General features: G+C 53.2%; 1 protein-coding gene and 1 long non-coding RNA gene across 2 annotated transcripts in view; one reads left to right on the top strand and one right to left on the bottom strand.

The window, feature by feature from the left end:
- HS3ST3B1 (heparan sulfate-glucosamine 3-sulfotransferase 3B1) overlaps nt 1-14,688 on the bottom strand; it is a 41,931-nt gene extending 27,243 nt beyond the window's left edge. The window contains exon 1 of the mRNA XM_003483118.4: nt 13,569-14,688. Coding sequence (XP_003483166.2) covers nt 13,569-14,662 — 1,094 coding nt within the window. The 5' untranslated portion in view covers nt 14,663-14,688. The remainder of the gene's footprint in view (nt 1-13,568) is intronic.
- LOC106505533 lies at nt 14,800-24,161 on the top strand. The gene is made up of 2 exons (XR_001300053.2): nt 14,800-14,958; nt 23,551-24,161. It is a non-coding gene; the product is annotated as an uncharacterized LOC106505533 (long non-coding RNA).

Genomic DNA, 26,284 nt, shown 5'->3' with positions numbered 1-26,284 from the left:
ACAGTGCTCCATCAGGAGTGCCCTCCAGACGCTGTGGTCATGACTTGGCAACAAGGCTGCATCCTTACTGCCTGATGTTCACAGGCCCCACAGAAAGAGAAGGTAGGTATTAAGTGTCTGGTTAAAAGATAGGGTAACTTTATAGGAAAGGAAGTGTGATAAGAGTGAAAACCTATACGGAGCACGCCATCGAGGACCCCACTCTGGTGTGAAACTCTTCACCTCCAGCCCGTGGGAAGCGCCCTAGCCAGACACCCCCGCTATCGGCCCAGAGGCCAGGTGGGGGGCAGAGGGGAGGGGGGCCACGCAAACAAGCGTTCGGATTTCTCCAAATAGGAGCAGGAGTCCGTGGTAACTGTGTCAGGAGATAAGAAGACCGAGCAAAAGCACAGAGTATGGGGGGCGGGGGGAAGCCAGATACTCCTGTAACCCAAGTTCTGTGCAAACAGGTAAATGAAGCCCCTATCTCTCTGGAAAAGGTTCCACTCACCTCCCTTCTGAGCAACGAGCAACGCTTGATCTGAATGTTCCCTTCGTTCCTGGGATGTGTGGCTAAAGAAGGCTTTTAAGTGCTTCCCCTTGGCCCCAACACATAGAGGGGAAAACGCAAGCTTAAAAACAGGGATGGGGGACTTTGTTTTATGCTGGAGCCCTGCAGTTAGTTCTCAGGATTCTGCAGGGGTTAGAAGCATCCTGATGTGGTGGTGGTGGGGGGCAAACAGCTCCACCTGTCTTCCAGTGCCACCAGGCATCCCCCCCACCCCCCGGGGACAGCACGGAAAGGGAGCACTTACCTTTGAAAACAGACCTAAGCTTCTTGGAAAACTGACCTGGAATTAGCCTGCGGAGGGAGCAGCAGTGGCAGCCGACTAAAGAGGCTAAAGAGGTTGGTGGCAAGACCAGCTTGGAACCCTCCCCGAGCTTCAACATCAGCCACGCTGCCCAAGGTCCCTGATTCATCCGCGGTTCATTGGGGTTCTCATCCCTTCCTTCCCTTTCATGGTGATCACCCCAGGAGCAAAGAGGGTGCAGGTTTGAAACGGTGTCCCAGTGGGGACTGTATGGAGTCCAACTTCTGATCAGAAGGGGTGGCCAAAGTGTACAGACAGAGCCCAGGGTCAGGGGGCAAACTCTTGAACTGCCAGTGACCTCACAGACCTGTTCTGATCATGTGCCCCATGTCGGCAGCCGACAAACACCACTCCTGGGTTATCAGTAGGTGCTGAATGAAAAGAGGATTCTGTGCTCAGCGGAGAAAAGTGCGATCAACACAACTGAGCAGATTTGGGGGTTTTCCCTTCGGTTACAGTACTTATCAGGGCCTTTAGCATGCGAACGTGGAACCGTTTTTTCTACACATCACCTATGAATCTTTCTAGAACTTTCTGTTTGCTGAAGAAACTTGAGACAGCGCATCTCAAACTGTGATCTGCAGACTACCAGCCAAGTGTCCTTGAGGAGATAAAGATAAGGCCTGAGAGTTAGCTCTAAAGCTGTTCCTAAGCCACTTGATATTGCTATGAAGTCCCAAGGCCCTGATCAAGGAACCCACTGGGCAGGGGAGAGACCAGAGTGGGTGTTGATGCCAGAGAGATAAAGTGACTTGCTCAAAGCCACAAAGTGTCCACAGCAAAGAGCTGGCCCTAAGGGCTGCCCACAGGAGGCCACGTGGAAGAAGAGCCCATTACAGAACTAAAAAAAAAAATAAATAAAAAATAAAAATGTAATAATAGCATGCTATTGAAAGTGATTTGATGATGACGATTCTGATTCCACATGGTACCCAGCTAGCAGAGCTCTGCACATCCTCTCCCAGGATCCTTAATGAAAACTAAGTCCAAAGAAAAAAAAAAGCCAGTGCCAACATCTGACCGAACGTCCATGAGGACATTCAATCCCGAAACAGCACACATGAAAGAAGTGGGGGACAGGCTGCAGCTCCCCAGTGTCTGGCACTGACCCAGACCTGGGACCGGGCAGGTGACCAAGGAGTAACGCAGGTCAAGTGTGAGACACTAAGGGATGGTGGCGACTGTGTCCAAGGCAGGGGAGATGCCCGGGTTCACAGATGCAGCTGTTCTCCAGCTCCAGATCCCTCATCGGAAACAGGAAATCTGCATTAGTGTGAGAAATCTCTAAATCTGTCAATAATGGCGATGAACCCGCGGGTTTTTAAAACCCTGCAAATACTCACTCAAGGACTTCATTTCTATTAAGTCCAATAACAGGCAAATGAATCTGTGCTGGCAAAAGGCAGGACAGGGGTTACCCCTGGGAGGGGTCAGGGAGCATGAGTGTGGCTCTGGGGCCTTGGAACCTGCTGTTACATGTGGGGGTGGTGACTCTGTAAATCCATCAGGCTGCACCCCTCTGACCGGTACCCTTTTTTACAGGCATGCGAATATAAGTGTTCCTAGAAACAAACAGAGGCCAGATACATACGTAAAGTAGCATGATGTCTGGACTTGCTTCAAATGATACAGAAACAGTGAGACCACAACACTTCCTGGCAATGCTGGAGGGAAGTCTTGGGCAAAGTAGAAATTAAGGCCACGCTGAGAGGTGGCTGAGCCCGTGGAATTCCTACAGATGCTGCGATTTCTCTGGAGTTCCTCCTCGTGTGTGTGGGGAGATGGATGAACTGATGCTTGAAGGCAGAGGACGCCACTCACAAGGACCAGTGCGCTCTCGGGTCCTGGCACGAGGCAAGGGTGGTGAGCAGCGGCGTGGCCAGTTGCAGAGTGAGGGCCGTGTTCTTGGGCAGGTGGGGACTCGGTGGGCCAGGGCTGCTCTGTGATGAGACCTCCTCCTGCCAGCTGCTGGGGACAGTGCAAAACAGGGTGTCTGCACGGCGCAGGGAGAGGGTGCTGGGGTGGTCAGGTGACGCAGTGATGAACAGGCCACAGGAAGGGAGTGGCAAGGGTTTCAGTATAATCCTCAGAAGTAAGAATCTGAGTGTCCTGGTCATGGAAGGCGGCTTCCAGAAACAGGGACGGAGAAGGGACGGGACAGCGAGTGAGGAAATAGGGGAGGCTGAAGTCAGACGAGGAACCTCAAATCTACATCTTGTCCCTGGAGAAATGGGAGGGGCCGGCTGGTGCAGGAGTGACCGGCCACCATCAATGCCGATGTCACTGCACAGCGATGGGGCTGAGGCGTGAGTGTGGGGAGCCAAAGGGAACGTCTGGACAGAACAAGAAAAACATAGGATTTGGGGGATTCTTGTATACGGAAAAGTCTGTGTTTGGAGGGGGAAAGAAACAACAGAAGACACAGGCCTTAAACTGGTCCCTAAGGAAGGTCAGGTCGAATTTCAGCCACGGAGACAGGCTCCAAGTTGTGGACTCTGACGGGCCCTCGGGGAGGCACTGGCTTCCAGAGGCTGAGCCACCTACCCATCCAGCTGTGTGACCTCAGGCCATCTCCGCTGCAGAATGGGGCAAATGACACGGAAAGTGTCACTGACAAGAAGAAAGGAGCGCCGGCCACTGGCCTGCACACTGCAGGGCTCCCTCACTAAGGCGGAGCCATTTTTCCCCTACTGCATCACCAAGCAACTGACATCCCCCTCCTTCCTCTCCTTAGCTCTCTCTGGAACGTTCCTGGAGGAGTCAAACACAGAATCACATTTCTTTTTCTCCTTACCATGGTTTTCAGTATTAGTGGCTTAGCAGGACTCATGATTTTTTTCAGCCGGTGCTGGACTTGTTTTGAGGGCTTTTTGAGCCTGAAGATTTTAGTTCACCAACTAACACAGACCCCTCAAGGACAAGTTCATGCCTTGTGTACTTCCTCAAGGCCTCAAGTACTTCCTGAAAGTGCTCTTGATAAAAGTAAATGCTCAGGCAGGGCAGCTTTAGGGCCGTGATACTATTTTTTTTTTTTTTTTCTTTTTAAGGGCCGCGCCTGCAGCATATGGAGGTTCCCAGGCTAGGGGTCCAACTGGAGCTGCAGCTGCCAGCCTACACCACAGTCATGGCAATGGCCAGATCTGAGCTGAGTGTGAGATCTACACCGCAGTTCACGGCAATGCTGCATCCTTTAACCCACCGATGAGGCCAGGGACTGATCCTGCATCATCATGGATACTAGTCAAGTTCTTAACCCGCTGAGCCGTAGTGGGAACTCCCCATAATACTATTTTGCACCACACTCTAATGATGGAAATGTGTCATCACATTTTTGTCAAAAGCCAGAAACGGTGTGACATCAGGAGGGAACCCTAACGTAAACTGTGGATTTGGAACCACAGTGAAGGGTCAATACAGGTCCATCAACGGGGACAAACGTGTGACTCTGGGGCTGCAGGCTGATGGCGGCAGGGCGCTGTGTCTGTGTGAGGGCAAGGCATACATGGGAACCCTTATCTTTTCACTCAGTTTTGCTGTGAGTCTAAAACTGCTCTAAAAAACAAAGTTAGCATATTTTTAAAAAGGGCTCGACAAATCTTGCTGGAGAGAATCGGTCAACACAATTCTAAGAACGTATTATTTATTCATTGATCGTACGAAAAGACTTATAATGGTCTCCTTTCACAAACATCATATCACTTATTTGTGGACTCTAAAAACAATGCAACTGAACCTATTTACAAAACAGAAAGAGACTCAAATACATAGAAAAAAAACCTTATGGTTACCAAAGTGGAATAGAGAAATTAGTTTCAGATTAACATATGCACAGGACTGTATATAAAACAGGTAAATAACAAGGACCTACTGTGGACACAGGGAACTCTACTCCATGTCTTGGAAGACCTATAAGGGAAAATAATCTGAAAAAGAATATAGATAGATGTATACCTGAATCGCTTTGCTGTACACCTGAAACTAATACAGCATTGTAAATTATACCTCAGTAGAAAGAAAGAAAGAAAGAAAGAAAGAAAGAAAGAAAGAAAGAAAGAAAGAGAAAGAAAGATGGTCACCTTTCCTTTCCTCCATTAAGTATTTCAGACCAATGACAAATGATGAGAGTGTCCTGCCTTCTTCCCCAGCCGCTACCCCCCTCACCTTGGGCATCTGTAAAAGCTTCTCTCTGGGAACGAGATGGTTACTTCTTTGTGTTTCTGTATTAACAGCAGCACCAGCATATGCTAAGTGCCTGGAGACTGGAAAAAGCAGACTGCAGGGCATGGGGACCCAAGGCACAGCACCCCTGAGAGGAATGGCTAGGTTGAAGCTGGACCCCTTTCCACCACACAGGCCAGCACAGGGAAGGAGGGGCCTTTCAGCTGGGGGAAGTGGGGGGAGGCACCAGGAGGGATCTGGGGGCCAATGACTGTTCTCTAATTGTTGGCAGAGTGTCTTGTCTTCCCCAGGGAGACTAATGCATGCCTGGACCAAATCCTGCATTTCTTCAACATCTCATGCAGCAATAAGCCATGTCCTCAGTGAGCTTCCTGATCTTTTAAGACAGGTCACCTCCTGCACCTCTGCAAAGACTTCCAGAAGACTAGGGTGTCTCGTCCAACTGCACAACAGATTTCTCAGCCCCATGTGTAAAAAGCCCTTCTCAACAGGCACCTTTTTAGGGCTGATTCTGCCTGGACAGCACTAGGGGTGGGTCAGCTTGTAAGTGTCCCCTCAGTCCTATCCCCTGCAGGCTGGGGGAGCAGAAAGGGGGCCTCCAGTTCGCCCTGGGGCCCTTCCTTCCCCTCTGGGTAGGAGCAGCTGAGGCTCTGGGCACAGGGGCGGAGGGAGGGAGGGCACCATGGGAGGGAGGACGGGGGTGGGTTGGGGACCGCCCCTTGGTCTCAGTCCAGCAGAGACTAGGAAATGGGAGGGGGGGCGGCTGAGAATTATTTGCTTTTCCCTGCCCTCTTCTCTTTATCAGTGTCTTTCTCACTTTTTCTTTTCATCCCGTCACCTAACGGATCACATTATGGAAATGAACCTAATTTTGGTTAACTACTGAAATTCGCTGAACCGCATTTTAAGTACCCCTTATAGAAGTGGGTGAATTGAGGATTATGTATTTCTTTCCCGCAAAGAGAAAAAGGTTAGGTGTGGGAGCGGGGCGCAGGGAGAAAGAACAGAAACATGCTGAATAAAATGGATCCCATCCGCTTCCTTGCCAAAATAACGCCCTAAAAAGGCAAAGTTTCCACGTTCGGCTCTGAAGAATTCATTCATTCAAACCCACGTCGGACGCCGCGGATGCAAGGAAGGGAGAGAGTCCGATTCTATCCTCTACGCTCCACCCAACAGAGACAAATATCCAGAGAAGAGACAGAGATCTGCAGATAAGCCCGGCTGGGAAAGCCGCTCAGAACCCGCGCGGCTCCTAGGGACAGGATGCTCAGCCGCCTGGAGCCTGGCCGGCCCTGGCGGGAGAGCCCGCTGCCCGCCCCCCAGGGCGGGGCCATCACTCGGGCAGGCTGTCATTGGTCTCCCGGCAGCCGCTCGGACCAATCAGCGCGGGCTGGGCCCGCCCGCGACACCCTCTGCGAGCGCCAGACGCTCCGCCCAGCTGCGCCCAACAGGTGAGGCGGGAGCGCTGCGCTCTGCTAGTCACGTGGCCGCAGCCGGCGACCCGCGGGCGGAGGGGCAGCCGGGCCGGCCGCTGGCCCCGCCCCCGACACGAGGCGGCGCCGCCATCTGCCTCCTCGGACTACAGGCGGGGGTCTCGTGTGACCTCGGGGCCGAGCTGACTCGTCCCTGAGGCCGACCGGCCGCGGAGCCGCTCCCCGTGTCCCTGGCTGCGCGCAGGGCGCCCTTCCAGCTGGGGGACCGCGCGAGCGCCCCACGGGCTGCCGGAGAGCGGAGACGTGGCACGTCGGGCTGGCCGGGCCATGTTGGACACTTCTGTCACCAGACCTCCCCTCCTGCCCCCCATCATTCACTCAAGACTGCGTGAAAAATCTGCTTCTGTATCTCCTCCCCATGTGTGGGTGGTTTTTTTTTTTTTACTCTCCATTTGTTGCCCCAAGCTCATATTGCCCAGAACAATCTTTCAGCATTTGGTGGGTTGCTAAGCAGGTGTAACCCTGTTAAGTATGGTGGGGCAAAGATTTGGGGGAAGAAACAGGGATTCTGAGTCATACGCCCTCAAGTTGCTTGATATGCACAGGAGGAATCATTCACCATTTAGTCAAAGGGACTTAAAAGAAGTGACCCCTTGGCAAAAAAAAAAGTCTAGCTTAGGCTGAAATAGAATCTTCAAAATCAGAGTCTTATTTTAACACATTTGCTATATTTGGAAGAAAAATATTTTATTCCAGAAGTTATCTGTTCTGTAACAGAAGTATTAAATCCACAAGGAATATAAGCATGTGTATACACTCATACATATTTTTAAAGTGCAGGTAGAAAATATAAATGCCTCGCTGGCAGTGCTCTATAACCAGCTCGCTCTTCACAGATCTGGACTCACAGTTTTTAAAAGCATCTCTCCTTGGAAGGCAACACACTGCATTTTGGCTTTGCTACTTAAAATGCTTCATCCATGACACAGCTTTTAATACCCCAGTAACTTAGGCTATTTTTAATATTTTTCAAGTCACAGAAATGTGTATTTAAAGGAAGAATTTCAGATACAATATAAAGGACAATAATGCCACTCACTTATGTGCAGAGAAAAATAGTGGAGGGTTTTATTAGCACCCATTTTAAGCCAGTCTCTGGGCTAGAATGAAAATTATTTACTCTCATATTAGTACTCTCGTAATTGCTCCCCACATCCTAAACTGTTCCCCAAATCTAAAATCAGAAAGAGAAAGCAACATAGGCTAACATCAGTTTTATTTGATGTTAGTTTTATTTTGGTATAATTTGAGAGGAATTGGAGGGTTCTAGCAAGGTTATCTTATAAATATAAATATAAATATAAATATGTATTTTAAAGTTCCATGCTCTATTGTTGAGTAGTTTTCAAAAATATCAGTATCTCATTTCTTTTCGGTCATGGTAAATGTTTTCATTTGAGGTAGGCAGCATCTTGTATTCATTACCCTTGAAAATACGCCACATGCTTGGGGAATTCATTTTACTGGGATTCCTGACCATCCCAACAGCCAAGCACTGAAATTTCCCTTACTGTCTGAAATCACTGGCTGTTAAAAGAGGTAGCACCCTATTTGGAACTAAGTCTATTCACAGCAAAAGAAGTGCTCATTATGCTGTGCCTTTAGAGTGGGCATTTTGTGTTTCTGTCCATCAGCTTCATTTCCATGTTCATAGAGTTGAGAGCATAACGTATTCAAAAACTACTAACAGAGAAAGCGGTGGGCACGTATTTCAATCCTGAAGCTTCAAATAAATGGCACTTCCCTAATTCATACCACAAGCCGACTGGTGAATTTCTTTTTTATTTTTATTTTTTAATCCCTGGTGTGCATTTCATTCTAAATAGGTACATCGGCATATACGTTTGGAATAAAGTTTTGTGACGGTGATTTTTCAAAATATCTAAAAGTTTTTCTTCAGACAAAAATAAAAACACCAAACCAGAAAAAAAAAAAAAAAAAAAAAAACAAGTTATGTCAAGTCACTTCAAAATGTCCAACTTTAGCTGGGTAAAAGTAACTTTCATAAATATTAGTCTATATTAAATTGTGAATTTTCAATAGTCAGCCTCCAATAAATAAGACAGCAAAATCTAGTTTACCAGCTTAGTCAAATTGCAGTCTTCTATTTTGATAATTATTTTTTAAGATATGGACTGAAATCTAATTTTTAGAGACCTGTTCATAATAGCATATCATTTGGAAGATAGTAAGTGTAATTCAATTCATGCTGTTCAGCATTTTATTTACCTAAAACAAATAGGTTGCGATTTAATATTGACTATTTTATTAACTCAGAGCATCTGGGAAAACACTTATGATTAGGTTAATTTATGTTATATTTGCCCCTCAACTTGTAAAAGATTAATCAACCATTTTATGGTCTAATTTAGGTGCCTAATTGAAAACAGAGTCCAACACATGCTACTCTGTCTTGCTAATAAATCTTGACAGCTTTGTAACATGACGGTTTGTATTTCAAATTGTTGCATATACATGCAGATTTTTGATCTTCACCCAGCAGCTTGAAGTGAGCTGCATACTTGATTTAAACTCCTGGGCTGAGAAAATACAATTACTTCGAAAAGGATTATCCCCAATCAGATCTTATCTTCAGTTTCTCTTAAGGAAGGCAGAACCAGTCTTTGCCACCAAGTTTTTAGAAAAAGACTAGGAAAATAGGGGAGAAATCAGTTTTCTCAGCATTTGTTAAATTTAACATGTAGGGAAAATTGCTCTTTTCAGCCACTTGCTTTCCAGGCAGAGATTTCTGAAGCTCTGGGGTTTTAGATTCTCATTTTAAAGAAGTCTCCTCAAAGTGGTCTTCTGGTTAATAAATACAAGTTTGCCCTCTTGCTTGATATTTCTTTAAATGAAGAAATTCATCCCAAGAGCTCTGGGGACATCTCATTTAACCCTGTGTTCTCCCACATCTTTCAGCCTTAAAAAGGACACGTGGACGAGAATACATGTAACTCTCAGTGGGGACACTGCTATGTTTTCTCAGTCTTTATACTTGAGGATATTTTTGTTATTTTAATGACTCCATTGATTCTCACTGTCCAGTGCGGGCAAAGAATGGAAAGTACCCTAACGATGTCATTATCCTCACTCTAGTTATAAGCTAAAGTTGGATGTCCTCGATGTCCTGTTCAGAGCTGCTCTTCTTTTAAAGTGAATGACAAAGTGAGCAACCTTCACAGAGGTCACTGGAGCTGCAACAGAAACCTTTTTAAGAGAGAGAGAGAGAGAGAGAGAGAGAGAGAGAACAACCACAACAGTTCAGGTTTGACCCCATCCTGTATCACCAGCATCATGTTTTCTCACTTGAGCAAGGGAGACTGGCACAGAGGGACCTCTGGAGCAGGACTACCTTGGTTGGTGTATCAGCATTGCCTCTTTCTAGCCAGGAGACCTTGGGTCAGTTGCTTAACAGCTCTGTGCCTGTGTTTCCTCATCTGTAAAAGTACCTACTTCACAGGAACGTAATGAGGATTAAATTTGCTAATCCTGTTAAACTTGAAACAGTGCCTGGCACATAGGGAAAACATTTAGTAAGTATTACCTACCAGTGCTCTCAACCCCCACACACACACACTTTTTCCCATGTGACCACAGCATTAAAGCATCAGCTTAGTTCGCACAACCAAAAATGGAAAGAAGAGTCAAGATGGGAAAGGAATTTCTGCCTCTATAAAGTCTAAGGAATACTTCTATATTTAAAAATAATAATAATTACACAATATTTGGCTAACTTAAATCCCAGAGGTCATTAAAATCTGTGACAATCTGCCAAACTTAAGCCAAATCATTAAGAAAAACCTATGAAAGAATGTATATACTTAATGTTAGATCAAAGTTTAAATCAATGTGGAAAGCCTAAATGTTTGAGACGGGCGTTTTTCCCGCTGGGCATGTGGCATGTGCGAGGTTCTGAACCGCCTCCCCCATCCCAATTTCTCCGACACGGTCACCCCTGGTAACCTAAGGTAAGGGCGGGTTTCACCAGAAGTTCCGATCAACCCCAGGCGCCTCATAAGCACCTGCTTTCAGAGGCCCGATTCAAGAGTGAGTTGAATGATGAACTGGCAATGTAAACCCAAAAGAGTTTTCATCACAGACACGTTTGTTTTTTTCGCAGCGGTTGAGGCAGCAGCAAACCTCCCGCCCTCTGGCCGGTGGCAGGTCGGCTCCGCGTGGCCACTACGTGGGCTCCATCCCACCAGGAACCCTCCTGTTGAGGCTGATGGCATCTCACTCAGCCACGTGGAAAGAACTGCAGTCTACGTGGGAGGCTCCAAGCAAACCCGCTCAGGCCCAGAGTTACTGGTTAGGCCCTTAGATGGTCTGTGTATCAGTCGATAAAATCCAACAACGACTCGCTCAGACACAGCCAAGACTTCCTTCTCCGACCCGCTACGATGCTGACCTTCGGATTCAGCCATCGTGCCTGCAGTTTAACCCCTTCAAAATGTCTCAGTGCCTTCAAAATGTCTCCCTGCTCTCCTATTTTCTAGCTTTGAGGATTTGTTTTAACCACTTGTTTCTGAACTCCAACTCTGGCTAATTATTATTTATACTCTTCCCCAATCTGCTGCCTGATTGCACAGACGGAGCGGGAGCGGCCCAGGAGCGCGCCTCTGGCGAGCGGCAGAGCTGGGCCTGGCACACGGAACTCCGGAGGGAGTGGGTGGCGAACGGTGCCCCCTGGAAACCAGATTTTAGCAAAAAATCTCCTAGGTCAGCTTCTTCTCCCAGTGTGGTCTGTTTTCAAAGTTAACGGCCACCATCAAAATAATTCAGTTCAACCATTTGCCTAGACACCCGGAACATTCCAAATTAATTTAAAAGTTTTGACTGAGCAGGGGATTTAAAAGATTCTCTTTTTTCCCCTTTGAGGGGGAAAAAAAAAAAATCCACCTACCCTGCGGCCACGCCCGGCGGGGCGAGCTGCTGCGTTTGCAGTTCGCTGGTCCCGCCGCGCGCTCCGCGGTGTCACCGCTTGGGCCTCCCGGGCGGGGTGAGTCCTGCTGGTCAGTGTAGAGAGGTGGCTCGGGACGAGGATGCACTTCCCGACCCGGCGGCCCGGCCAGGCCCGGGGGCCTCCCAAGCCCAGCCTCCCCGCTGGCCGCTCGCACGGCGGCCCCGGGCACTGATCCTGCCCGAAGCTCCCGGGCAGCGCTCCCTGCTTCAGGCGCGCGGCCAGCCTTTCCAGCGCGACTTCAGCGTTTGTGAGTCAGTCAAAAGGAACCGGGCAGGAGGACGGCGGCCGCCCGGCAGGTTGCGGGCATCTTCCTATGGGGATTTCCACAGCCCGCCCCAGGTGCTTCTAGAACCGCCCGACGTTAAGGATTCAGTTCTTTTCCGGCCGGTCCCTCCCAGCCCGGATCTCAGCGCGTCCGATCTCAGAAAATCCCGGGCTGCCTCCGGCCTCCGGTGGCTTCTACCCGAAGGGACGCTAGTTACAGCCTGCCACCCCCGCCCCCGGAATCGGCATCCCAGGGGGAGGAGGAGCGGCGGTGGCAGAAGTAATGACAACAATACAATCGGTGACAATAGCTGGCAATTAGGCCCCCCGCCTGCCAGCCAGGCACCTGACCGCGCCGGCGCAGTTGCTCCTCCCCAGCGCAGGAGAACCGCACTGCCCACTGCCCAGATGAGAGCACTGAGACCCGCGCGACCAGCGAGCTGCCAGGGCTGGGTCGTGCATCCCGGCCAGGGGATCCAGAGCCCCTCTGCGCAACAACCGGTGGCCAGGGCCCGGGGACGGTAGAAAGGGCTGACTGTCACGGCTGGCTAAACCTCGAGACTTGGGCAACTCCGGACAATAATAAAAACATTAGGACAAAAGGGAGGGGGAGGGCGAGGCTGGGAAGAGAGCGGTTTTAATCCGCTCGGTCAGCCCCCTTTTATCTTCCAACCTCTCCCGGTTCCCAAAGCGGGGATGGGGGCAGGGAATGGGGTTCAGTGTGGCTCTCCCCTTTTGTTTTCCGAAGTCTCCAGCCTCCGGGAGGCTAATTGGGCCTGGAGGGGTGCCTGGGACACGAGGGAGTCAGGCTGGTAGGGGTTGGAGCGGGGGAAGGGATGGGAGCCAGTGGCCAGGCCCCGGGTTGGCGACGAGATTTCCGAAGGGCTGGAGCCTGGACCGCCTGCCCACCCGCGCCTCACCGGAAACTCGGCCAATCCAACAGTTCACCCTAAAGACTCCAGGAAGCCTTGGGCAGAGGTCGGGGTTATGCCCCCGGGGGCCGCTGTCTCTTTGGAACCCGACCCCCACACAACTCGACCCGAGAACTGAGTTTCCCGAAGCCCCGAGCTCTGGGCAACCTGCATTTCCCAATCAATGGCCCCAAACACTCTTCGCACCGCACGTGTCGAGGGCCCGCGGGGACCCCGTCCCCGCCCCGGCTCTCTCGGCACCGGCCCGGGCCGCGCGGGGGAAGCCTTCAGAGCCGCGCGCCTCCCTCCCGCCGGCTGCAGTGCGCGCCTCTGCCCGACAGGGACCAGCACAGCTCCACGCGCCGCGCCCGCCGGGCCGCCCGCCCGAGCCCCGGCTGCCCGCCCGCGAAGCCGGTCTGCGAGCGAGCAGACGCCCCGCGGCCTCCGCCCCCACCCGTCCCCATCTGGGCAGCAGAGGCTGCTCTGGGAGCTGGTCCCGGGGCGGCGGCGGCGACCGGCGGGGCGCAGACGCTCCCGGACCCGAGCGGAAGCGCCGGCGGGATTCGCCTGGGACGGGGCCGCAGTCAGAGGCTGCGCGCTTCCCGCAGCACCGTCCCGGTCGCTGCGCCCCACGCCCGCCCCTTCTTTGAGGAGGGACCGCCAGGTTCGGTCTAGGGCGCTGGGGCCCCTGACCCGCCAGAGCGCTTCCAGAAGTTTCTCCGGGCGGTGGGGAGCGCGGCGCGCGGCGCACCCGGCACCGCGCTGAGGGCCAGCGCCGCGCGGCCGAGGCGGGCCCCCCCGGCCCCGGGGTGCCAGGCTGGGCCCTGTCACCGCCCCCAGCACGTGCCGCGTCCCCTCCTCTCCCCGTCGCGCGGCCCGGCCCGGCCGTGCCGGGGAAACTCACCGGTACCAGGCGAGGCCCTTGTCGTAGCTGCGGTCGAAGAAGTGGGGCTCGGCGCCCACGGCGCGCACGTCGGGGTGCACGCGCAGGAACTCGAGCAGCGCCCGCGTGCCGCCCTTCTTCACGCCGATGATGATGGCCTGCGGCAGCTGCTTGCTCCCGGACCCGCTGAAGAAGGTGGAGATGGAGCTGGGGGCGTCCGGCGCCTCAGGACTCCGCTCCTCTTGGCTCGCGGCGCCCTCGGCCGTCTCCCCGCCGGCCGCCAGCGGGGTGGCAAGCGCCGCCGGGAGCCGCTGCCTCGGGGGAGGCCCGACGGAGCCCGCGGCCAGCGCCGGCGGGGCGTGGGCGGCGCGGGACCCCGAGCCCAGCAGCAGCAGCCCCGGCGCGGCGGCGCACGAGCCGGCGCACGAGTACAGGAACATGTAGAGCCAGACGCAGAGCATGGCGAAGAGCAGCGCGAGCTTCCTCCTCACCGGCGGCGGGGGCGGCGGCGGCTGCTGCTGCAGGAGCCGGCCGGGGACATCGAGGCAGGATCGGCCGCCGCTCAGGCGCTGCCCCATGCGCTGCCCGCGGGCGCGGCGAGGGGCATGGCTCAGCACATGGCGCGGGTCCCGCCGGAGCAGTGAGCGCAGAGAGGGTTCCCTGGACGCCGGGTGGTTGGGCTTATTGCCCCCGCGCGCCCGCGGCCGCCGCTGCTGCTGCTGCTTCTGCGGCTGCTCTTCCCCAGGTGGCGGCGGCAGCTGTAGCGGCGGCGGCTTTTGACATGTTGCCCTGAGGAGCCGCAACTGGAACGAAAGTCGGGCGGCGGCGGCAACTGCTGGCCGGGGGCTGCTCCTGTGGCGCGACGCCGCGCTCGGGGCCAGCAGAGCACCGCACCCCCGCGCCCTGGCCCCTCCACACGGTGCGCAGCGCACGGCCGCTCGCCGGGGCTGCCTCCTCGCGGTCCAGAGAACTGAGCCCTGAGCGCAGCCCCGGCGCTTCCCCGCGGAGGCTGAGAAGAACTGCGCAGGAAGAGAGCCGCGGACCGAGGCAGAGTGGGCGGGCCCGGCCACCTGGAGTGACAGGTCTCTCCACCTACCAGAACCCCGGAGCGCCATGCAAATCCAGCAGCTTCGCTGAGGGTAAGGCAGCCAACCAGCTCCCAGAACGTGGGGGTGTGGAAAGGGTTTGGGGCGGTGGAAAGCAGTCAGGGGTTTCTATTGGCTGAGAGGTAAGGGGGGCTCAGAGGGGCGGAGCCAGAGGCTGGTGACAGCAGCAGCTGGTAGGAAGGATGCAAGAGACCCAGCGCCGGGAGATCACCGACCCTCCGGGCGCTGCGCTCCAGGTCCTGAACTCACTTCCGCGCTCGCTCCCCAGGAGCTAGTCTTGGATGCAGTTGCCCGTGTGTGGGGATGTGAGTCCCCATCCAGATGTTTCACGGGCGGAATCGTGGTGTGCCTGTTAGAAATAGGAAGGACAGTGGAGGAGCGAGAGGCGGGCCGGAGATGCCCGCCCACTCCACGCCCGGACTCCAAGGGGGGCCCTTCCGGGACTGGCACCGGTTTAGGACGTTTAAGTGGAAATCCCTGTCAGCTTGCTTGCTTTATTTATTTATTTATTTATTTCCTTCTTGTTCTTTGCCAGGAGTTGATCTCCATCTCCTTCTCCCTCTCTCGCTGCCTGTTAAAGGCGGTCGGTGTTAACTATCTTTAGAAAAAATTCTTCTCTCGCTTCCCAAACTCCTGAGGAAAGAGAGGTCGGGAGACATCAACACAGGGGTAAAGGCTGGGGAAAAGTTTTCTGGTCGAAAAGTGAGTGTGAGAGTCACGTGTAGAAAGTTTGGTCCGGATACGTGTGTGTTGGAGACGTGAGGTGAAAACAATGCTCCCACACCCTTCCCCTGAATAAATATCAAAGCCAACATTCACCTTCATTTAGGAGATGGTTTGATTTGCAGGACCTGTTACACGAATTATTAGGTGGTGTTTTTTCCCAGCGGTGTTGTTTTCTAAGTCAAACGTCAAGCCCAGAGCAAATCGATCCTTGAGTGGCACTTAACAAAGTCCACTCCAAGCCGCTCTCCCGGTTCTCCTCCGCAAAGTGACCCGCCCTAGTGTGGCGGGGGCTGCATTCTTGCCCCGCGTTCCGGTAGGAAGCTCCGGTGCTCAAACTCACCCCGGTGGCACTCAGGAAGCTCTAGATGCCGGCCCCCCGGACTCGGCCCGGCCAGCGGGCCTCCCACGCCAGGCCCCGTGCGGCTCCGGGACAAAACGATCCTTCCGATCCCGACCCCCGCGCGGCCCCCGGCTGAGCGCAGCCCCGGCTGCCTTCCCCAGTTCGCGCGGGCGGACGGCGGAACCGCCGAGCCCCGGTCCCCCTGCCGTGCTGTCCCTGTGCACCTCGCTCTCCTCCCGAGGAAGTGTCCCAAGTCCCCGCCCGGGTCCAGCCCCTCTCGGCTGGGTACACACCGAGAAAGCCCGTCGGCCCGGAGCACCTCAGGCTCGAAAGCGTGCGGGGAGATCGGGGGCCGAGACCCGGGATCGTTAGGGTGGCCCTGCGTCCTCCACGGGGTCCCCGCGCCAGCTGTGCTCCGCAGGACCTCCTTGCAGCGCCTGAGCCTAAGACTTTTCCTACAGAGTGGCTGAGGAGAAGTAATTTAGGGAGCAGATTTCAATCTCTTCCAGCTATATTTACGGAGAGAAGTTCTTTCCAGCAGGCTTCCCTCTTCTTCAGAAGCGACTTATTCACCCTTAGTTTTTAATTAAATTATTATTAATTTATTTTAAACTTCTAAAGCATGACAACACATTTCTGAGTATTAACTTGACTGTTGTTTGGTTTGTTTGTTTTGGAAAAGTGAGAAAGAAAATGCTAGTGTCTCTTAAGGGTTTCTTCAAATTCACCTTATTTCGGGGGGAAGTGAAGTCACAGTCTCCGATCTTGAGGCAGCTTTGAGTTTCTTGACTTCTGTGGATTTGAGGGGAGAGTGGTGGTGGTTTGTGATTTGCGCGCATTCAGGCGAATTGTAGCTCCCATGCGGCTTAACTTGGGGCCTGCTGGGTATGAGTTTAAAAAAAAAAAAAGGATAATAAAAATGGCCCCTGTCCCTGAGGTTAGCAAAGTTCAGGGATAAAAAAACAATTTTTTTTTTTTTTTTTCAGAGCTTGTCGGCCGGATATATTTAGGCCTTTTTTTCCGGGGGTGCGGAGGGAGGGAGGGAGGGATTGAGAGCAAAGGCGTGGGCGTAGGAAACCGGCGAGGGAGTTCCGCTGAGGCCAGAGCCCCCAGGCCAAGTGGCCGCCAAGTCCACCGAGCGATGGGCAGCACGCAGAGCTGGGTTCTGCCGCCCGAGGTCCGCCGTGACCCGGGTCTGAGCCGCACCGTTAAGCAAGGCTGGGCGGACCTGGCCTTGCCCCCCACTCGGCTGGTCCGCCCGCTGCGCTCGGGAGCCCAAACACGCGCCCCGAAATGCCTAGATGCGGGGGCCGCTTCAGGCTCGGCCCTAGGACAAAGCCATCTCCCGCTTCTTCCCATTCTGCGGATGCGGAAGGCGAGGTCAACCTGCACGGGGCCGGGGGCGGGGCTGACCGGGAGCCCAGTTTGAGCCCCCCCCCCCCTTAACCACTGCTCAGTAGTACGGGGTGCGCCACTGGGGGAGCCTGGCCTCAGCAAAACGCGGCCACCCAGACGAGGAAGGTTTCCTCGGATAAACTCATTCAAAAGCTTTGCCGTCGGGAAACCTAGAAAGGAGCACACCCCGGAGGTTTGCGCTTTCTTTTGGTTGGTCTGTCGCGCTTGCCTAGTGGCCTCTGACCGTCTAACGTGGAGGGAGCCGGTCTCCCTTAGAAACGCACAGGCCGCCCCAGAAGCCCTCTCCTGTCCCTCTTTTCCTAGATCCTGCTGCCTGCCACCCACTGTGCGACCCCACTCTCTCTGGCCCTAAAATTTTCCAGCTGTAAAGTTGGGGGGGTCCTGAGCCGAAAGACCCCCCCACCCCCGATCGTTTCCTCCTCTGGAAGAAGGATCTCTGGTCCGGGCCTCCAGCCCCTGCCACTCCCCACCCCCACCCCCATCCCGGGGCCAGGCCCACCTCTGCTGTCGCAGAGGCCGACTTCCTGGGCCGCCTAAGCCTGTGGCCCGGCGGAGCTCGGGTTCCTGTCACCGGAACTCTTGTCCCTCCCCCACCCCCACCAGCGTAGAGGCCTCCCCAAGCCGGCTGCGCCCAGATACCCGCCCGCAGGGGGGCGCTCCGACGGCTGCGGGGGCGGGGGACGGGGATCGAGGGTCCCCAGCGCCCAGGGGAGGGGGCCTGCCCCCAGCGCGCCTCGGAACCATGCGGCTGTTCGGGTCTGCACCCCCCCACACCCCGCCCCCGTCCAGGTGGCTGCGGAGAGCTGCTGGCTGGAGGAGGGCATTTGCCGGGAGGCCAGGGCTAGGGCTGTGGCTGGTCTAGCACACAGGGGATCAGAAATCCCTTGTAAGAGCGGTCGCAGGGCTCCACCGAGAGGAACCAGGCTGCGTTCCAGCTGCGCCGCCTCGGGGACCCTGTATCCACCAGGCTCGGTTGGACCCACCGCCCTGGTGCGCTGGGGCTCTGGGCAGCGCAATGTCACAGGAGTCCTCCGCACATCACAGAAGAGGGACGACTGCTCTTGTCTTAGGGGTAAAATAAGTTTGGTACCCAGATGGGTTTGGTAGCCGGTGTCTGGAAGAGTCAAGGTCATAGGCCGACTCCCTAGCCCAGGTAGCCCGCTTGCTCTGCCGCAGATTCCCTGGCAGGCTTGGAGGGAGGCCTTCTGGCCACCCCAGGCCCCCTCTCTGCTGGGTCATCAAAGGCTAGCGGCTGCCCCATGGGGAAGCCCTCTCCACACAGCCTTGCTGTTGCTAGGTTCTGTGGGCCTAGGGTGGTGATGACGCCCCCCCCCCCAACGCGCTGTTCTCCCATCTAACATCTTTGTAAATAGTCCTTTTATTACACCCCCAGCAAGGCTACCCATGGCCAGCCAGCCACATCTTTCCTGCCAGGATCTTGACACCTAAAGCTGATTCCCAACCACTTACAGGCTGTGTGACTTTGAATAAGTTACACACCCCTTCTGGGCCTCAATGCCACTGTCTGTCCTGGCGCCTCTGTCCTTCCAATGCCTTCAGCCCCCTCTTCCTCCACACAGCTCCCTCAGCCAGCCCTGAACATTCTCCAAGACTATTCTGCCTTCAGCCTTCCTGGCCTGAGCTGCTGAGTGGCTGCTGGAGAGCACGCCTTAGAGACAACTGGTCCCACTGTAGCTCCCCCACCACAAACTTCCACAGGCACAGAAGGGTGCCCTGGAAGGCTCCTGAGTGTTCCCAGGGGGCCCGCTTCGCCAGCCCCCTGGACAGCCTTGCTTACCTTGGATGGGTCCAGCATTTCTCAAAGCCTCTCTGAGGACGTAGATGCTGATGGGAATTGTCTACACCATCTCACCACCAGACGTCCATGCAGACCTGCACCCACTTGACTCCTCTGCCCCCTCCTTCTTCCCTCCCGTACCAGGGACGAAGCTGCAGGCCAGCCTGACACAGAGTGACCCCCAGTCGTGCTCTGGCCCTCAGCCCTCTGGTCTCCACCTCCTTGCCAGAGTCATAGTCACTTCTGTGCCCCCAGGGCCCCGGAGACAGTGAGGGGCATGCTGCCCCGGCTGCTGGGGGGCTCTCAGCCCCTCCAGGTCACACAGAGTTCCCACAGAGGCTGAAGGTCACATTCCTGCCTGTGTTGGGGAGGGGAGGCCTCCAATGACCAGCAAGGGAAAAGGCCGGTGTCCCAGGCTCCGGGCATCTCTGAGGGCTATGCGACTCCAGAGCTTCCTGCCCGCTTGGCAGAGGACCTGGGGCCTGGGGCAGGGCTGGAATTCTCCCTCTGCCCAAGCCTGCCCCCCTGCTCCTTCTACAAGTGCTGGTCCCAAGCGCAATACCTAATAAACATCCAGGAACCCCACCTGACCTGTGTCCCCCGCGCTCCCTGCCACCGCCCCCACCCCGCCACCCGGCCATGGTCTGGTTCAGATCAGCATCCAAACACACTCTTTTTCTTTTGCTGCTCTTCACGGCCAAACACAGGTGCAGGTTCTACTTTCTCACCTCTTCATAACATCAGTTATTCTTTTTTTTTTTTTAACAGTGAAAAACGTGTACAAACACCAAAATAAAAATTTCTAAGAAATACAGAATAGAGCATGACTGTCTAGCCCCAAACCTCAAGTTCCTCTCTCCAGAGGCAACTGTTTATTTGTGCTAAATATTTTATGCAAATGCAAGTAAACAGGTATCTATTACCCTTTTTTTTAATTTTTCAAGTGAGAGCATTACATAAATAGGAATGTTCCATGACCTACTGGTCACTGCCAGGGCAATCGTTCCATTCAGTGTGTGTGTGAGTGTTTTAAATGCTGACTAGAGATAACTTCAGTCTGAAGATGAAGGGACTGTTGAGGTCTGTTTACTCCTCAGAGGATGATTTCCTAAAAGGTACTGCTCAAGGTAAGAAGAAAATAAAATGAATTTTTTTTTTTTTTTTATATATATCTTACTTGTAGACAGGATTTATCACTCCTTACTTTGAGAGGTCAATACATTAATACACGTATACTTGTTTTCATCCTTCAAACTTAATAAAAAAAACGAGTGCATACTTTATTTCACTTTATCAAAGTTGATACTATTTATACTCTTGTCTTTTCTTTTGGGGGGGACTGCACCTGAGGCATATGGAGGTTCCCAGGCTAGGGGTCAAATCAGAGCTGTAGCCGCTGGCCTACACCACAGCCACAGCCACAGCCACAGCCATGCCAGATCCAAGCCGCGACTGCAGCCTACACCGCAGCTCAGGGCAACACCAGATCCTTAACCCATTGAGCGAGGCCAGGGATCGAGCCTGTGTCCTCATGGATACTAGTCAGATTCATTTCCACTGAGCCACAAAGGGAACTCTGATAGTGTTTACACTCTTAACCACAATTCCTTGTGTTGTCTTCTTGTAGTTTTGTTTTTATATGATTCAAGGGAGCCAAGAAATCTGAGAGCTTCATTTGGATACATATTGTAGGTGGCTGGAGTTTTTGGAATAAATAGATAGGTGTGTTGATGTCATTTTGAAGTGTTCATGGATGCTATACCTCTCGACATCCTGCATGTTTGAGAATGTCTGTTGGTCGCCTTTTTAGACTGGAGAAAAATTTGGCTGAGTATAAAATTCTTGGGTCATGTTTTTTTTTCCACTTGGAATTTGGGAAACGCTAAGCTTTGCTTTCTGTTGGCATAGACTGTTGCTAGTTCATCCTTTGAAGGTATCCATCCTGCAACTGAACACACCTACTGGGTACTTTATTTCAATCATTTAACATGTTATATCTGGCATCCTCTTTTTTTTTTAACTGCTAGTTTGCCTGCCTCAATTGTCTAATTTTTTCTCAGTGAGGTCAAGCTCCTCCAGACTACCAGCTGATAATATGTTACCAAAACATCAGGTGCCTCTACACTGATGCCAAATAGAAACGCTGAGACAGAGTTGGAGGAAACAGAAAAAGTAGCTTGAATTGCCAGGCACAGAGGGGAACATAGCAGGCTAGTGCCTCAAGGGCTGTTCCCCACCCTTGGAGGGGGCAGTGTGGAGTCTTCCAGTGTCGGAGGAGCAGGGCGGGAGCAGCCCCTGGACATTCTCCTGATTGGTGGGGTCACTGGGAGTCAGCATCATCAACCTTAAGGTTCCAGCCAGCCTGGGGTCCCCGTGCTTGTGGGAAGCACACAGTTGACTTCTTCCTCCTGGTGGGGCTTCAGCACCTGCCAAACAGCTCCAAGGGCCTGGCTCAGAATATGATCGATAGTCTTTGCAGAAGCACTAACTAGAGGTCCTTGACTTTGTCGAATGGCTACACTGTCATTTTTTGTCTTCTTGACTGTTTTCCTTTTTCTCTGTTTTCTCACTTCTCCGATTAAATTGATTCTTTGACTAATGTTTTTCTGTAGATAAAAAGGCAGGTGGGGGACACGAGTGGGAGTCCCCGCTGGGAAGGCTTCACAAGGTCCTGCTCGGTTACAGGGACCCCAGGCCTTAGGCTGTGCCCCCCCCCCATGTTTTCCAGAGAGAAACTCTGGTGTTCTGAGTGGAGTTCAACCACTCCCTGAATGGCCTTCTGCCCTCCCAACTTCAGGTGACCCCACCTCTCAGGATAACTAAGCATCTGTACTCAGGGTACTATTATTTCTCAGTGCTGCTTGCCTAACTGTACTATGTGTTGGGGAGGAGGCGGTGGACAGACAGGAGGGAAGGAGCCCCCCCCCCAGCCAACTCGCAGTGATTGGTCCCCCCCCATCACATCACGTGCCCTTTGCAATCCTTTCCTCATAACTGCTCTCCTCTGTCCACCTTGCATGACTGGCTCTTTCTAGTCCTCAGTTTAAATATCACATCTTCAGAGTCCTTTTCTGGTCACTTTATCAAAAGGAGGTCTTCCAGCTCAACTACCGCCTCCCCTTTTTTTTCCAGCACTTTCAGTAATTTATAACTACGTGGTCATTTTCTCTGTTGCGTCACTGTATCACTGCATGCGCCCCACCCCGCCCCAGCTAGGAACACAGCTGCTTTGGTGATCACTGGGCCCCTGACATAGTGCCCTGGAGAGTCGCTCAAAGGTGTATTTGCTGAATCAATGAATTCGTTTGTAAGGATTGAATTAAAATGTATAGAAGGTGCCTAATAATATTCCTGACACATTGTCAAAGTGTAGCAACGATTAAAGTCCACTTCCTTGAGAATGAGGCTACTGGTATAAAGGTCCTAGGTGTTGTTTGTGAAAATCTCAGCTAATGCTCACTGTTTCTGAGAGAAAAAACAAATACACTTTACGGAAGCCTTGGAGCAGTGGCTCTCAAAGTGTGGTCCTTGGACCTGCAGCCGTAGCATCACCTGGGAATTCGCTGGAAAAGAGACGGAAAACCCTGGGGGCGGGGCCAGTCGTCTGTGTTGAAGCAAGACCTCCAGGCAGCTTCTGATGTGTGCTTGCGTTTGAGAACCACGGCCCGAGGGTTTTGTTTTAGTTTTTCTTTTGAATTGTGGTCAAATACACGTAAACGTTACGTTTTCACCATTTCTACATGTACCGTTCATCTAAGTATCTTCACATTGTCGTGCAGCCAGTCTCCAGAACTCTTTACATCCTGCAAAACCCAAGCTCTTCCCCATCAAACACTAACTCCTCATTCCTGTTCCCGCAGCGCCTGGCAACCACCATCCTACCTTCCGTCTCCAGGAACGAGACTGTTCTGAGTACCTACTTGAGAGGAATCACACCGCCTTGGCCCTGTGGGGTCGGGCTTATTTAACTCAGATTATGTGTCAGAATTTTCCCTTCCATTTTAGGAATGGATAATATTCCATCATCTAGACCACATTTGATGGTCCATTTGTCCATCAATGGTCAGCGGAGTTGCTCCCATTTGTTAGCTGTTATGAATGATGCTGCCATGAGCAAGGGTGAACCCATGTTCCTTCCAGCCCCCCCTTCAATTATTCCAGATATATACCCAGAAGTCGAACTGCTGTATCCTCTGATCATTCTGCGTTACTTTTTGAGGAACAGCCATGCTGTTCTCCACGGCAGGTGCACCGTTTTACGTTCCCGCCAGCAGTGCACGAAGGGTCCGCTTTCTCCACATCCTTTGCCTACGCTTGTTATTTCATTTTTTCTGATCGTGGCCATCCTATTGGGTGGGACGCAGTATCTCACACTGGTTTGCTTTTTTTTTTTTTAATTTGCATTTCTCTAATAACTAGTGTGCCTTAGAGTATGTTTACAAGTTTATAGGATAAACTTTTTACAGTTGATGGGCCCAGTTTATGGGATGGCAGAGTTACCTGCAGCAACGCAGATGGGGGATTTCCAATCACGTCAACATGTACATTTAAAAACAGAATCAAAATTCAGATTCCTTATCAATGCCTTTAAAATGCCAGCCTACCTGTATTTTTCAGCCACCCAGCGGCACCTTCCCCCCACCTCCACCACGGCAGCCATGAGGCCTGACGCACAGCCACAAGGATAGGTCTGTTCTGAGCCCCACCTTCAGAGACTGCTTCTGTCTTCACTCGGGGAGAGCACGTTCAGAGAAGGAAGAAACCACACCCAGGAGGGTGAATGCCTTACAGCCAATTGCTCAGGGAATCTAAAGAGCTTTTGAAGTAGCAGGTGGCAGCCTGAGAGCCTTTGAACCAGCTTCTACTTACTTACTGGCTAAAGAGAAATCCGGTTTTAATCGAAGAGAAAATCTTCAGAGGTGTCTGGGGGCACCAGGGCCTCTTAGAACCTGTCTCCCCAAGGTCTGTATCCGTTAGCAGCCATTCCAACCGATTCCTCTTAAAGTGGCAGCAAGTCACCGACAGAGGGTTGTGTTGACCAACAGCCACAGACTTTTGTTTCTCAAACCAAACCTGATGAAATATCACTTGAGACCCTTCTACATCTTGACACGAGTTCACCCTGGAATTTTCCCTACTGCTAGACGTGTTAGGGACCTTCTTTTTGTGAATCGGTGAATCGATTTCTCTAGCCTTTTTTTTATTTAAAAAAATTTCATTGGCGTATAGTTGATTTATAGTGTTGTGTTCATTTCTGCTGCGCAGCAAAGTGACTCGGGTATCCACACAACTGATCAGACCATTCTTTTCCAGATTCTTTTCCCTTGGAGGTTATCGCAGACTATGGAGTAGAGCCCCTGTGCGTGGACCCGCCGTCCACACACAATAGTGTGCGTATGCCGCAGCCCGCTTTTCATGAAAGCGGATGCTCACTATCCCTCACCCCGGTTCACACCCAAAAGGCTGCTGATGCCAGAGGTCTCCAGCACTGCCCCAATGGCCCTGTATTCTTGCTGCGAAGTCACGCCACATTCACTTTACTGTCGCTGCTCTTCCGCCTTTCACGGCTGGCCACTCCTTCCCACTTCCCACTCTTTCTCCCGCTGGAGGTCACCTCTGCAGCCTCTTCCTCATCTTCACTTCCCAACCGTCACCAAACAGGCGGACGCAGCAGATCAGCGAGTCTCCCGTCGTCAAAAACGGCGCCCCGTCTCCCTGGCTTTGCTAATGAGTGCGCCGTGGGAAGGCTGGCCGGCCAAGGAGGACGAGTTTCCTGGTGTCTTCCGCTTCAGCTTCGTGAAGTTCTTCACTTTGGGCTTTTGGGAAACCGGTTTGAAATAGAAACGCCTGGTACCTTTTGTGATGTGAGAGTGTGAGTACAGAATAATGATGTCACTTCCATCGGCCACCCACGACAATCGGTTCTGTCCTTGAAAGGGAGGCTGCGTCTCTGCAGCAGTCGGCCCACCTTTTAACTTCCAGAGGCCAGTATCAGACTTCAACCCCGTTTCCATCCTCTGGGCACAAAAGCACAGATTTACCTACAAATGAACTTGGTTTCTAAAACCCAGACCTGCCTCTTACTTAGCTTCCATGGACAGTGTCTGGGGGAGGTCCCTGGTGTGTTGGAAGTAACACGATGTCCTGGAGTGAAGGCTCTCTGTGGAAATTGCTTTTCCAGCCTCGCCATCAATTCAGCGGGCATTCAGCCCCCAGGCTCATGTCAGCTCTGTTCACCTGGATTAACCTGCTCAGCGACACCCACTTCTGCCCGTCCCTCTCCCACCCGAGGACTTTCCATGGCTCTTGGCTATGGACACCTGTGACTCTCAATCTGATTTCACCTCAGCAAGACTGTCTGGTCCTGTCACACCAGGACTCTGGCCTCTTGTGCTTCAGATTCTGTCTGTAAAATGGGGTTGGTAGTGTTAGGGCAGTGCCAGACCCGTGGGGGCATTCAGCAGATGCTAGCTTTCCATCACATGGAGGTAAATCACCATCACCTTTCCCACCCCGACTCACCGCCCCCTCCACCCCCGCCGGCTGCCTCCCTGCCCCACTCTCTCAGGGTGGGGGTTTAGCCAGCTCTGGAGGGGGTTCCCATGCCTCAGGGCTCACCACTGCGGTCCCTTCTTCACCCTCCAGCCTGCTCACTTGGCCCTGTGCTGGCTGCAGCGGCAGCTCCCCTGCTCCCCTCACCCCGACAGTGGAGAAGGGTTTCCGACTTGAAGGTGAGGGGGTGGGCAGGGTCAGGGCGGCGGCTCCCCCCCAGCCCAACCCTGGACCTCTGAGAGCAACTTTATCTGGGAAGAGGGCCTCTACACTGGTCCATGAGCTAAGGATCCTGAGTTGAGGTCATGGTGGGTCAGAGCGGGCCGCACGTCCAGTGACAAGTGTCCCAGAGGAGGACACAGAGGAGAGGCCACACACATGAAGACAGAGGCAGGGCCTGGCCGCCACAGCCGAGGGGCCCCCCGAAGCTGGAGGAGGCCAGGGACACATCCTCCCCGGAGGTCCCTGAGCCAGGAAGGTCGGCGGAGGCTGGGACCCCGGGCCGTGAGAGGATAAACATCACTGCCACAGGCCCTCGGTCTGTGGTCAGGTGACATGCAGCTCTAGGGAATGAAGACAAACACACCTTGCTGTTCCAGAAAGACCCGGAAAGGAAGACGGCGCAGAGGAGAGCCCGCGTGAGCAAACGTGTGTCCACGGGGCTCCCTGCAGGCCTGGGGGACAGGGAACCCGAGGATGGAGGTCCCCGTGGGGGACAGGAGACCTAAGGACAGAGGTCCGCAGCGGGTGGCAGATGGGAGGTGAGACTGGAACTCAAGTCAGGGGAGGCTGAGGGCCG

Source organism: Sus scrofa, chromosome 12 (genome assembly GCF_000003025.6).
Source record: "Sus scrofa isolate TJ Tabasco breed Duroc chromosome 12, Sscrofa11.1, whole genome shotgun sequence".
NCBI lineage: Eukaryota > Metazoa > Chordata > Mammalia > Artiodactyla > Suidae > Sus > Sus scrofa.
This window is presented reverse-complemented; position numbering and strand designations above follow the sequence as displayed.